At 39.3% G+C, this 14,133-nt stretch overlaps 1 protein-coding gene across 1 annotated transcript in view; it reads left to right on the plus strand.

The window, feature by feature from the left end:
• Positions 1 to 14,133, plus strand: part of RASEF (RAS and EF-hand domain containing) — a gene marked incomplete at its 5' end in the record, with an annotated part of 95,368 nt that overhangs the window by 50,171 nt on the left and 31,064 nt on the right. Inside the window, 6 exons of the mRNA XM_006145509.3 lie at positions 12 to 107; positions 3,935 to 4,012; positions 7,553 to 7,668; positions 10,277 to 10,345; positions 12,750 to 12,834; positions 13,767 to 13,855. Of these exons, the coding sequence (XP_006145571.1) occupies positions 12 to 107; positions 3,935 to 4,012; positions 7,553 to 7,668; positions 10,277 to 10,345; positions 12,750 to 12,834; positions 13,767 to 13,855 (533 nt within the window). The remainder of the gene's footprint in view (positions 1 to 11; positions 108 to 3,934; positions 4,013 to 7,552; positions 7,669 to 10,276; positions 10,346 to 12,749; positions 12,835 to 13,766; positions 13,856 to 14,133) is intronic.

Below are 14,133 nucleotides of genomic sequence, written 5' to 3' on the forward strand. Positions count from 1 at the left end.
CTCTCTTTAAGGAAAAACGCAAAGCAGAAGAAGCCCTCAGTGACCTCAGACGTCAGTATGAAACAGAAGTAGGAGATCTGCAGGTGACCATAAAAAAGCTAAAAAAGGTAAATGTGTCAGCTAGACTTTCCAAACAGCCTCAGCATCCCCGTGCATGTGGTAACTAAAACCACATGGAATCATATTGAAGTGGTAGATTGAATTAGATTTCAGACTCAGATTGTAGTCTGTGAAAAGACTTTTTTTAAAAATGTATATTTATTTAATTTAATTTATTTATTTTAATTTGACCAGAGAGAGACAGAGAGAGAGGGAAAGTGAGAAAGCAAGCCTTCTGGTCCGGGACACAAATCTCAGTTGGTCACGTGGGAGTCCAGTACCTTAATTACCGCACCACCTGCTAGCCCCTGAAAAGACTTTAATGGCCCGTGAGTCACTCTTCTGTTTCCAAGGCTTCCTGTCTTCTGCATATATCTAATAGGGATTTCTGGCCCCTTGGACAGTTGTCCATCCATCTCTAGTGTGTTTTCCTTAATCTTCACTACCCGAGTGCCCTGGATGCAGTGGCTGCTTGCCCCATGATAGTGCTACTGCCACTCTTCACTGCGTGTCCCTGTATCATTGCCTTCAGCTTAGTGCAAGGGTGGTGGGCATTCCCTGAATATGTATTAAGTGAAATGAATATTGGCTCTTCTAGAAAATTCCAGATCCAGGGGAACCCCTGATCAGCAAGAGGTCAGAAAGAACTTGATGAAGTATGAACAAAGATGTGATTGGGTTTTAGCTTCTGCTTTATTTTGTTTCCTTATTATTTAAAATTTTTTTTTCTTTTTAGAATTATTTAATTTTACTTATTTTTTTACTATTGTTATTCAATTTGACCAGAGAGGGAGAGAGAGAGCGAGAAAGCAAGCCGCCAGGGCCGGAATTCAAACCATGGTTGCCTGTATGGGAGTCCAGTGCCTTAACCACCACACCATTTGCCATTCCCTCTGCTTCATTTCTAAGGAGCAGGATCCATTTCACTCAGTAATATGCTGACAGATATTTGGAATGAGGAACTGAGGGAACAGAGGGATTTGTAGCTGAGTTCCATGGTATACCCGTACCCACCATTACTGGTTTCATACCATACTTCCCTACTCTGCAAATGGTTGACATACCATTTGCAGAGTAGGGAAGTGATTATTACTGGTTTCAAGCTCCTAAATTGACATACCATTTGCAGAGTAGGGAAGTGATGTTTTGTCTCTCACCTGCCTGTACTTTGTTGGCCCCAGCGTGGGGCTGGAGTCACTTTCTGTATGTAGGTTGTTTCCATAACTAATGGAAGCATCCTAGCTAAAATGGAAGTGAATCATTAAAAGATAATCATCCCTTAAAGTGACAGTGAGGTTAATTGACATTTAACTGTATTGCATAGGCTACTGCAGTCAGAACCTCTGGGATGATTAAGTATTTCCCCCAATAGCCTTCTTAGAAAATTATCATCTATGTTAACCTGATACTTACTTTTCAGAATTCGTTAGACCATACCTACTATGCTTATATTACAGAACTGAAGGAACTAATCTTCTATTTATGCCAGAGTCATAGATTTTCTTAATTACTGTCCTTACTTATTTTTGTGACTCCCCAAATCTTTAGACTAAGAATCTATGCAAGAAGAGGCACAAGGTTTCTAGCCCCAATACTGCTTACAATAAATACCAAGTGGCATGCACAGAAAAGGCTATGTTCAGGCTGGATGAGACCTGAGACCTTGTGAAGACTGTACCAGCTTCACCTTTGTGACCTTCAGCTTCTAATCCATAAAATGAGGCTAATAACAAACTCTCCTGGTAAACTGTAGTAACTGATATTTTCTTAACTTCACAATTTATTTAGCTCTTTCTTTTCTTTCTTTCTTTTTTTTTTTGGAGAAGTTTTTGCTATAGGGCGCATGTGCGCACCAGAAAGAAAGAAAAACAGAGAGACAGAAAGTGAGAAATCACCCCCTCCCCCCGGGGAATGGCCACGCTACAATCCCCTCTCCTCCATTTCCCTCCTGGGATCCTGGGCAGGCACACATGTGTGCCCGGCGTGAGTTTAAGCCACCGCGTCCAGGACTTGAACCACGGTCGACCACATGGGAGTCCAGTGACATAGCCATTACGCTAACTGCTGGTCTCAGCTCTTTTTCATAATAAAAAAAATAAAAAAACCCCTTAATTCTCAGACTTTCTCTGAGGAAGATGTAAATGTCCCATTTATGTCCCATTTTTATAGACAGATTGAGTTTCAGAGATGTTAAATGATCCATCCAAAGTCACACAGCTGAGAACTGATGAGGCCGTCTCCCTACACAGTTTGTGCTTTCTCACGTCTCCCAGACTCCCTACCTGCCTGATATGTTGTTGGACAACACAATAAGATAATTTATGTGAGAGTACATTCAAGCCTACAGAATCATGTGAAAGTTTACAGATATGGGGTCAGCAGGTGATGTGATAATTAAGGCACTGGACTGCCACATGGTTGACTACAGTTTGAATCATAGACCTGGTAGCTTGAAACTCATGCTGGGTGCGTGTACATGCATGCCCAAAATCCCAAGAGGAGAATGGAGGAGAAGGGATAGTGGCATGGCTATCCCTCCTGGGGACTGATTTCTCACTTTATCTCTCTCTGTTTCTCTCTGTCTCTCCAGCGAGCACACATGCAAAAATCTCCCTCTCAAAAAAAGTTTATTACAGATATATTACATTGCCATTAACTTATACCACTAAGTCTGAGAAACTCCTTTTCCCACCAGTTTTAATTCTCTGAAGTCAGAACGCATTTTAAAATCAATGGCTCTTCTCAGCGACAGTCAGCCAGGGGCAGTCAAGATATAGTGTGTGATGGTATCAACAGAGGACTGATACCATCTGACAGAATGAAAGAAGTGCAGACTAAGAGGACTTTTAAACTCTGGGAAACATGGACTGCATTATGAACAATGTGTGAACAGTCCATAAACGGGCACCCACAAGTCCTCAGGATTCTCAAGGACGTTGCAGTTTGTAGAAAAGACGTTTTTGTTCTCTATGTTGTAAATGCTCCTGAATCAACTTAATCTGGTAATGCTAAGGCTAGTATATGTATTTATAGAACCATTTGCATATGGCTCTAGTTTCACGTCATACTTAGATTCTATTGCCCTTAATGTTTAATAAGCATTTTTAAACTCACCATAAATAAAATATAGAAGAATATAGATAAATTTCTTCTACTCTTAATTCTACTCTTAAAAATCCCTTCACTCTAATAGGGGATGTAAGACATTGATAAATAATTGTACAAGGTAGAAAGTGTTAAGATAACATAGAGGTCTGGACTCATATGCAGCATAGTATAGAAAGGAAGGATTGGGGTGCTTAACAGTTGAATGGTTTCCTAAAAGCACTTTTCAGTTATTCCCAAGAAATTTCATTTAAGAGCAAAACTTCTGGGCTGGTCCTGGTGGTTAAGGGAGCTGAATCCCACATGGCTGACCATGCAGTTTGAATCTCACCCCTGACAGCTTGAAAAACACACTGGACGCATGCATGTGTGTGTGTTCCCCAAATCTTGACAGGATGGAGAAACTTAGGAGAAGGGATTGCGGTATGACCATGCCTCATTGGGGGTGCTTTCTTCCTCTTCCTTTCTGTTTCTCTGGTGATTGTAGATGCCCTCTAACAAATCAAATCAGATAAGATAAATAAAAATAAAGCCTCTTTCTGAACATTTAAATTATAAAATAAATCTTCAAATCCTTATGGATTGTATGCAGTTCAGTGATTTATAAAGTGGTATTATGTTGAAAATTGAAGCCTTCTAGAAATCCCATATGCATATTCAAGGATATTCCTAAATTTGATCAAAGCAATGTAAAGTGAGTTTCAACACACAACTTTATTTGCTCTTCCAGCTAGAAGAACAATCAAAGCACGTAAGTCAAAAGGAAGATGTGGCCGCATTAAAGAAACAGATTTATGATTTGTCGATGGTAAGAATCAACTTTTCACTTGAAAAAAATCCATTTTCTGTTAGACTACATAAACATAACCATGCCATTATTTCAGTGTTCTAGGAACAGAAGTTTAAGGAGAAATTAACACTATAGTTAGAGAAAGTCTTTAAAACACCTTTGAGCAAAATAATATTAATGTAGGCTTTTTCCTCATCTACTACCATCTATTATGAAGGATTTTATCTTTCATTTTTTTATTTGAAATAATGAAAACATGCTTACACTTTACATGATAGAGTTAACTTTGCGTTCTTTTAACATTCACTCGTCAGTATCCCTGGCTTTGCAAGATAAGGATATTATTGCTCTGCTCTTTCTTCCCTTTCTTCCTTTCCTTTTTACATCTTCTGCTGTCCATAACTTTACATTTTTTTGTGGTCAGAATTGATAACATTTGCATCTGTTCTGTTGTTACGGTTTCCTTTATTTTGATTTTAGTTTGACTCCAAAATTTAAAAGCAAATAACTTTTTTTTTATTATGACTCTAAATATTTTCCATGTTGGAGCGAAGAAGTGAATCAAGATTGCATTTCTTTCTCTCCTGTACAACTCAAAAGAGAAGTTTCCCAGCTTCATAGTCCAATGAATTCCCTTTATATATCACCTGTTTCAAATTTTGCCACATCTTACCAGATCTAAAGAGCATGACATTGAATACCAATTTTGGATTCTTTAAATTTCAATTCTTATTGGTCTGTTTTTTTAATCTTGTTGCCCATTAGTCATTCTGGGTTTTTTTTTTTCATTGAGTTTCTCATTGAATTGCAAATTTTGCTTATTACTATTTTCCTCCTTCTTGTTTTCATCCTCATTTTGCTGTAGTACATCCTTAAAGAAGTTTTTCAGAAAGGGTATGTGATAGTTTTTTTCAATTTTTGAATATATAAGTATGTCTATATTCTTTTTACAGATTATTGAAACTTTGTCTAGATAAATAGGCTTTTCCTGGATTTATTTATTTATTTAGGTCTGTCTGGCTGCCTTTTCTTCTCCCTAATACCTTTGAGGATCTGTTCATATTTTAAAGTGAAGAATTAGCTTGATGATGTTAGATAGCTGATGCAAAATTCCTGTGACTAGGTAATAAACCAGTAAAATTTGTGTGCCCTCAGGCCTCTTCCCTGAGAGGTTGTCTTCTAGGAACTCTTGTGTGGAGCTGGTAGTTAGACTGTGGGACCCCAATTACCAGAATGAGCTGGGCAGGCATATTTAGAGAGAAGCTTTAGCTTTTCTATAGGAGGCATTCAGTTCAATCTCTGTCTTGTTGCCTTTAGAACCTGTTCTGGATATCTATTGACTTTTTTTGCTAGGGTGAAAGAAGGATGGACTTAGGGGTTGCCTTAATAAACAGTATTTGTTTCTATTTCAAGCCCCACTTCTCATTTCCAATTTTTGAGGTTTGACCTGGTCACTTGCCTCCCTCTATGTTCTATTACAGAGTTTCCAGCACTCTGCTCTGGACTGCCTTTTCCCCATTCTCTTCTCTAAGACAGCATATTTCCATCCAGATCCCACTTCTTAGAAATAAGTTTAAATCACTTGACTGGTCATGGGCACCTCTTCCATTCTTTTAATTTTGATATTTCATGTGAATGGGGTTTCAGGAGGCAAAAAAAGGCAGATCCACCATCTTAAACCAGAAGCCTCCAATGATTGTTATTGTTTCTGTTTGTTTGCTTGTTTTTATTTTTTAAAAATTTCCTTGGAGAAATTTCCTTGTAGAGTTGTCTCTTCAGTTCATTCCCTCTCCACCCACTTTTTCAAAAGGCTTTTGCCATAGGGCATGCTTATTTGTTGGGGGGAGGGGAAGGGGACAGAGAGAACCAAAGGAAGTGAGATATCACCTCTTCAAGGGGGAAGGTCATACTGCAATCCCTTCTCCTTCATTCTTCCTCCTAGGATTTTGGGCACACATACACATGGGCCCAATGCCATTTTTTTCAAGCCTCCCGGTCCAAGACTCAAACTGTGGTTGGACATGTGGGAATCCAGCAACCCAACTACTGTGCCACCTGCTGGCATAGGGGAAATGCCTCTTTCAAATTGGATTATTTATTTCTTAATAGGTGAATTGCTTAAGTTCCCCCTATATATTCTGGTTATTAATCCCTTCTCTGAAGAATAATGTGCAAATATTTTCTCCCATTCTTAGGGTTGTATTTTCAATCTAATTATTGTTTCCTTTGCTGTGAAGAAGTTTTTAAGCTTAATGTAATTCCATTTGTAAATTTTTCAGATTACTGCCTGTACTTTAGAGATCTGATTTAAGATATCTTTGCCTGCTCCAGTGTCTTAAAATTTTTTTCCCTCAGTTTTCTACTAGTGTTTTTATAGTTTGAGGCTTTACATTTAAATCTTTGGTCCATATTCAGCTTGTTAATAGTGAGAGATAGGGGTCCAGTTCCACTTTTCTTGCAGCACCACTTACTAAAAGACTTTCTTTTCTGCACAAAGAGAGCTACCATATGACCCAGTCATCTCACTGTTTGGTATTTACCTAAAGGATAGGAAAACACTCAGACAGAAAGATACTTACACATGTTTATTGCAGCATTAGTCACAGTTGCTAAAACATGTAATCAACCTAAGTGTCCAAAAACTGATCACTGAGTTAAAAAACTGTGGCATATATATACTATGGGATATTATTCAGCCGTAAGAGACAATGAGATCCTATCATTTGATTCAAAGTGGGTTAGTGTAGAGGACTTAATGTTAAGCAAAGTGAGTCAGACTTTGAAAGATACACACTGCATATCTTGACTCAATGTATACCAAATGTATGCACTCTGTGGCATAAATTCAAAGGTCCAAAGACATGATAGTAGAGAGGATAAGTGTAGACCCGGTGACTGTAAGGGAGGAGAGTGGGTAGGAGAGAGTGGGTGGTAGAGGGCGGGTGGGAGAAGCAAAGGGAAGCAACTTTATCAGAGAAAAGAATGTAAAGTCCTCTGTGGAAAAAAAAATGCTCTGTAATTTTCACTTCATGAAAGTAAAGATAAATTGAGTATTTAAAAATACAAAGAAAAAAGAAAGAAATTTCCTAGCCACATAGGTTTATTATTATTGAGTACAAAATGTAAAAATGTGAAGTGAGAAGACTTAGTTTAAAAAGTAGCCATTCTGCTTGGAACTTCTGTGGAACAGAAGTTTCACAGAGTGTTTATCAGTGGTTTTATAGCTCTCATTAAGTAATGCAGGTGTTCAAATGTTTGGTGTCAGTTAATTTGCCAATAACGTGTTAAAGTACATCATGATAAATTCTCAACTATTATAGTTTGGCACCAGATATCAAGTATGAAATAATGAACAACTTTGAGGATTTACTTTTTCAATACTTTAATCAATTATAATAGTTTCATATTACTTTGAATTGACGTTCTTTGAACAGAAAGATTTGAAGAACCACAGAAGGATGGGAGTGGTGTGTGGGAGGGTTTTATTGCATTCCACTTCATTTTTCCCAGGCAAAAGACATTCTGAACTTGATGACCTACACTGTTCTTTTTCTCTAGGAAAACCAGAAAGTTAAGAAAGATCTTTTAGAGGCACAGACAAGCATAGCCTTTCTTCAGAGTGAATTAGATGCCTTGAAAAGTGATTATGCTGATCAGAGTTTGAATGCTGAAAGGTATGAAACTTGGCATTTTACTTCTTTTAGTGGAATGTTCATCCAGACGATTATTCATGTGAGTGAAGCTCAGCTGTGGAATAAATAAAAAAGCAGTATTAACTTTGCAAAGATGTTCTTTACTTTCACTGTAGGACTTTTTGTATTTCTAATTTTTTAAAACACAATAATTAGTTTAATTATTGGGTACTTAGGACAGTGCAGAACTTCATAAATATTTGAATGAACTGAGAGCTAGAAGAATATATCTAAAGTGTCAAGAGTCAATCTTTCTAGTATTTTGCAGGTAGGAATCCTGATCATAAGACATAAGGAAGGGAAAAGTAGACATCTTAGGCCAGTCATTTTATTTTTCTGTGCCTTAGTTTTGCAGTATGGTATTAAAAACATGAGACCTAATACATATGCACACTTGTAAACCCGCACACACACACATTCTCTCAGACATGTATTTATGTGCCAGGGATATATGTATATATACCCACAGGGATATTTACATAGGGATATGTAAATATAAAATAGATATTCATATATGTGTGTATTCCCTTGTACCTCATTTTTTGTTTGCAAACTTGAATCAGAATTAAGTTCTTATAATGGAAAACAGTAAAGTATTTATTAAGGACTTAACTATATGTAGGTCCCTAATCTAAATAAGGGATTAGGAGTTTAGAACATATGAAAAAGAAAAGATGATTTTTGCTCTTTTGGAACATCAGATTTAGTCGAGAAAAATAAGCAAAAAGTTACAGAGTTAAAACAATATGAGAACCAAAGAATATCAGAAACAATACCACCAGCAGTGTCATGGTTTAGATTAATTGCCATGTGATCACAGAAAATGTTTTCTTTTAGGGACCAGCAGTTGGCGTAATGCTATGTTGCTGGACTCCCATTTTTAGTCAACTGTGGTTTGAGTCCCTGACCCCGTGGCTTAAAACTCATGCCGGGTGGGTTTACGTGTGTGCCCAAGATCCCCACAGGAGAATGGAGAAGGGATTGCAGCGTGACCATACCCCCTGGGGGGTGATTTCTTGCTTTCTCTGTCTTTCTGGTGAGCGCATGTGCCCTATAGCAAAAAGCTCTCAAAAAAAAAAGTTTTCTTTTAGTTCAGAAGAGGTGAAGAGCTTAGAGATGAGACACTTAAAATGAACTTAGGTGTAGGGTATAATAGATCTGTGTTAGTAAAGGAAAAGACAGCAGAGGTGGCACCATCAAAAACTAAAACAACATCAAGGGGTAGCACTGCTGTCTGCGAGGCTCTGCTCTTAGTTCTTCCTTGGTAGTAACTCATTCAGTCCACTGACGGCCCAGTGAGATAAGGACTTTCTTCATCTCCATCTACAAGTGGGAAAAGAGAGTCCCAGAGAGATCCAGGTGAGGGGATAACAAAAGCAATGGCAGGAACATAGGCGAGAAAAGACTGGTTTGGGAAAAGGTGGTCAGACCACTGGAGAAAAATATATTTCAAATGGAAAAGCAAAAGTTAAAAAAAAACATTTTAGATATTTATACAATGGACATTAAACGGTTTAAAACCTAGGTAAAGCTAAGAGCCTGTTATTTTTGCCTAAGGAACTTTTATTCCTATAGACAGTTGGGAAACTTCTAGCTTTATCATCAAGGGAGCCAAGGGGCAAGTTTCTGTAGATAAAACTCGACAGCCTAAGAGCTTTTGGAAGCTGGTAATGGGGTTTGTTTGCCTAAGAATGTGGTGGAGGGAGAATAGGGGCTGGTGGTGAGTGACAGCTGTTCTGAGTGTAGAGCAGAGGAAGCCAGTCTTCCATAGTAAAGCAACCAAGGGACTGCTGAGCCTGAGTGGTTCTCCAGTCAGCCCAAGAAGCCATGCTGTGTAGATTTCTTAGCATAGGAAGAGCAGGAGTAGGGAGTGAGGCAGGGGAAAGAGAAGGAATTACAAGAAAGGAGACAAGAGGTAGAGTTGGAATTACATGAGGTTTAGAAGGAGGAGAGACAGTTTAGAGGACTGAAGGCATTGTTTACTATGACTGCCTGGGAGCGGGTGCCCTGGAGCAGAGCCTGGTCATGAGGTTGAGGAGGAGAGAGCTGGTGGGGGCTGAGATGTGGTTGAGGAGGAGCTCCATGTTTACTGGGTCAGAAGTGGGGACCTCGCATAAGGAAGCCCAGACTTTGGGTATGTTCGTGGAGGATGCAGCTGATATCACGAGGAACAGAGCAGGACTATGGATAAGATAGAGAAGTGTGGTCAAGAGCACATATGTTTTGGAGAGTTTTTTTTTTTTTTTTTTCCCCTATAGGGCGCGTATGCTCGCCAGACAGAGAGAGACAGAGAGACGTAAAGCAAGAAATCACCCCCCGGGGGGATGGCCATGCCACAATCCCTTCTCCTCCATTCTCCTCTTGGGATCTTGGGCACGCATGCACACGCGCCCGGCGTGAGTTTTAAGCTACCAGGTCCGGGACGCAAACCGCGGTCGACTACATGGGAGTCCAGTGACATAGCCATTATGCTAACTGCTGGCCCAAGCACATATGTTTGAAAGAGGCAAAAAAGGTCTGGGAGGGTAGATTTAAGTCAGGCAGGTCTTGACACCTAATTCTCATTAAAAAGTAAAACATAATTTTACAGGGATCTGGAAATAATCCGAGAATACACAGAAGATCGAAATAGTCTTGAGAGGCAAATTGAAATACTCCAGTAAGTTCCATATAAAGCATTCATTATATTTACATTTTACTTATTTATTGTTAATCAAACACGTGCCATGTAAAACAGGAGTTGCTATTTGCTGAAGACGGGGTGTGCGAGTCACCGTGCATTTCCTCTCGCTGTGGTGCCTTCAGTATATCCACTCAACTTTCTGGTTCTTCTAGTCCTGAATAAATTATGCAGACTCCAGGAGTAGGGAACAGTTCTCTAAAAGTCTTTGCGAGTCAAGTGACACGCCTGGTTGTGTCTATATCATGCCTCCGTACTAATAGCCCTGGCCTCAGCTCTCTCTGCAACTCCATACCTTTAGTTTATGAGGCTTCTCATGTTCCTGACTACCATAAAACTGAGCCTCTGCAGTCATTCTTTCTCAATTTATTGTGCCTACTTAGAGGTGTATTTTTCTTAGTTTTTAATTTTTTTTACTTTTTCTAAAGTAGAAACATGATACCTACTCTGTCAACTGTTCTGAGGTACAGAATACCATCCTCTGAGGGTCTTCTCTAAAATCCTAGACCTCCCTATCCCTTTCTTTTTCTTCAACTCATGCTGTATTTTCCTCTGGTTTTAGTTGCCCAAGAGGTAGTAAGGTCAGATTTGACAATTTATTCTTTCGCCATTTCAAATATTTATTAGTCTCGACTATGGAAGTTATAGAGTTGACTGATTACAGTATTTCTATGAATTCATTCATTCACCATATTTTCCATCAACACTTTTGATGGATCAGATATGCCAAGAGCTAAGGATCGGATGGCATATAGGAGAAAAAGATATCCCTGTCCTTACAGGGCCAGTCTAGAAGACAGAAACCAATCAGTAATAATAGAAACAAACATAAGATGCCAACCGAGGGAGGTGAGGCAAAGGAGAGGTACATGCCCCATAGGAGGAGCTTTGATCTTTCCAAAAAGATCAAGAAAGTGTTCCTGAGGCCAGCAGGTGGCATGATGAGTAAGGTGCTGGATCCCACATGGCTAACTCCTCTGTGCAAATCCTGGACCTAGTGGCTTGAGAATCATGCTAGGCACCTGGGCATGGGTGCCCAAAGTCCCAAGAGAAGAGTGGAGAAGATGGGATTGCGGTGTGGCCATCCTTTCCCAAGGATGATTTCTTACTTTTCCTCTCCCTGGCAAGTGCATGTACTCTATGGAAAAATCTATTTGAAGAAAGAAAGATGAAAGAAAGAAAGAAAGAAAGAAAGAAAGAAAGAAAGAAAGAAAGAAAGAAAGAAAGAAAGAAAGAAAGAAAGAAAGAAAAGAAAGAAAGGAAAGAAAGGAAAGAAAGGAAAGAAAGGAAAGAAAGGAAAGAAAGGAAGAAAGAAAGAAAGAAAGAAAGAAAGAAAGAAAGAAAGAAATGAGAGAGGGAGGGAGGGAGGGAGGGAGGAAGGAAGGAAGGAAAATTAGTTCCTGGTGGAAATGGTGGTTGAGCTGAGGTGAAGCTGGAATGAACCCACTTTTAGCAGGGAAAGATGGGCCACTCTGCAAGGCAAGGGGACTTCTATTATCTTCATTCTGGGTGCTGGATTCTTGCCAGGTTAAAGGACTTCTGTTGCCATGCAGAAGTAAGTACAGAGCCCCCCTTATCCAAGGGGTTAAGTTCCAGGACTCACTCCCTGGGAGTGCCTGAATCTATGGGTAGTACGAAACCCTATGTATGTGTAGTATATATTTTCCTACACATGCATTACCTATGGTAAACTTTGTCTTAGAGGAAGGCACAGTAAGAGATTGATAGCAATAATTAATAATAAGATTGACCCATATATTTTAATAAAAGTTATATGAATGTGGTCTCTCTCTCAATAGTTTACTGTACTTTTCTCACCATTTTTTGAAACGCAATTGACCACAGATAAATGAAACTGTGGAAAGTGAGACTGTGGTTGAGGGGAGACTACTGGACCTGAGTTGGCATTTGAGCCCCGATCTGTCTGAGGTCAACATCCAAGTGTTCACCTGGCACATGACGGTTCCTGGAGAGATGGCACCAGACTGAGAACAGGCTGTAGTGGTAGCCTGGAGAACAAAGCCAGGCAGAACACCTGCTGCCCAGGCCTGGCCACCGGTATGCGCCAGCTTCAGGCATTCAGGGAGCAAAGACCTGGATGAAACGTTTTTAAATAGTGGATCCATCTGAGGGAAGATGAGCTCCACAGCACAGCCAATTCATGCCTAAAATGCCCCGAGACCTTATGGAAGATACCTGTTTGGTTGTTGTACTTTTCGAGTAATGAATGATCTCAGTTTATGAGGTTTGAAGGGAAGTAATAGAAAATTTCAAAAGGTGGTATTTCTACATTTTGAACATCACAGCCTGAAGAGAAAGTAGCCTTGCTGACCCCCACAAATGCTTTCTTTGTCCGTCTATTTGCTTATTTTTCACTTTGTAGAACAGCTAACCGGAAGCTGCATGACAGTAATGATGGTCTAAGGAGTGCTCTTGAAAACAGCTACAGCAAGTTGAACCGATCCTTGGTATGCCGTATGATGTTATGTATTGTATATTTTTTTTCTGGTGATAGAATATTTTAAAAGTGATGAAAATCATGTTATTCTTAGAAGAAATGATACATAGATCCCCATAATAACGAGAAACTCTTTTCATAAAATAAGAGAAGGCAATATGTTCCAATCTAGGAAATAGCCCCCTCTGTAGAAATACATGCCTCCCTGTTAACCAAGTCTTTTGTTCAATGTTCTATGAAACTTGAAAATGATGTAGAAGATCTGATTTTTGCTTTGGAAGAGTTTATAATGCAGTGGGAAATTAGGATGTGTACAGGCTGGTAGTAGTAATATAAAAGGAAAAGTAGAAAATACCATGGAGGGAAAACTGTATTGTCCATTTGAGAGGAGAAAGAGGGTGTTTCCCGTTGAGGGGGTGAGTTCAGACACAACGTGTAGTCTTTCTGATAGTGAGATTCTCAGAAAGAGAGGCCTTGGGTTTCAACTGTCCAACAGACACAAGCTTAGTGCATTTGCAATTGTGAGGGCCTCAGACTACAGGTGCCATAAAGCCTCTTAGCACACTTTTGGGATCCGTTTTAAGCAGATGATTCCACTGCCATATTTGGATAGGGAAGAGTTGATCATTAAGCCAGGTTATGGTTCAAGAAGACAAAAGTTCAAGGGAGCTGGTATTGCCAGTTCTGGCACATCTGGAGAGGCAGAGTACCCGTTATGGAATATACTGTATGGTTTGTAGTTAAGATACAGTGATAAAGAGAGAGTGCCATGGTCACTTATCTTGTCTGCAATTTTCCCTTGTTACTCCCATTTGCTCATGTGGGATACCATACTTTTAATTATGTTAGAAGTTAAATAGTGTGCTACAGTCCAAATGTGAGTGTTTGTGTGGGTGTTAAATGTTTGCATGGAATAACAAATAATTACTTAATGTATTACAGCGCATAAATAATGTATCACCAGGGAATACAATTTCTAGAAGCAGTCCCAAATTTAATGGTCACTCTCCTCAGCCTCTGGGCTATGACAGGTACGTTAACACTCTCGTTTGGGACCTGGATCCGAGTTAAAATAAATCTCCTTAGAGGAGAATTAAAATAATAGAATACCTTTCAGGCACTAATTTCTATTTTCTGTATCCATAGTTTAAAGTTCTGAAATGCAAGCCATGTGAAACACATGTTTGGGAGAGGAGGAAGTTATTTCCTTAGATGTTATGACCTGGTTTTATGTATGCTCACCATTACCTCATCCCTAATCATGTCTTGTTTCTTGGAAGCAGACTCAGAAAGAAATGTTTCAGGGAAA

This window comes from Tupaia chinensis, unplaced genomic scaffold (assembly GCF_000334495.1).
Source record: "Tupaia chinensis unplaced genomic scaffold, TupChi_1.0 Scaffold000147_1, whole genome shotgun sequence".
NCBI lineage: Eukaryota > Metazoa > Chordata > Mammalia > Scandentia > Tupaiidae > Tupaia > Tupaia belangeri.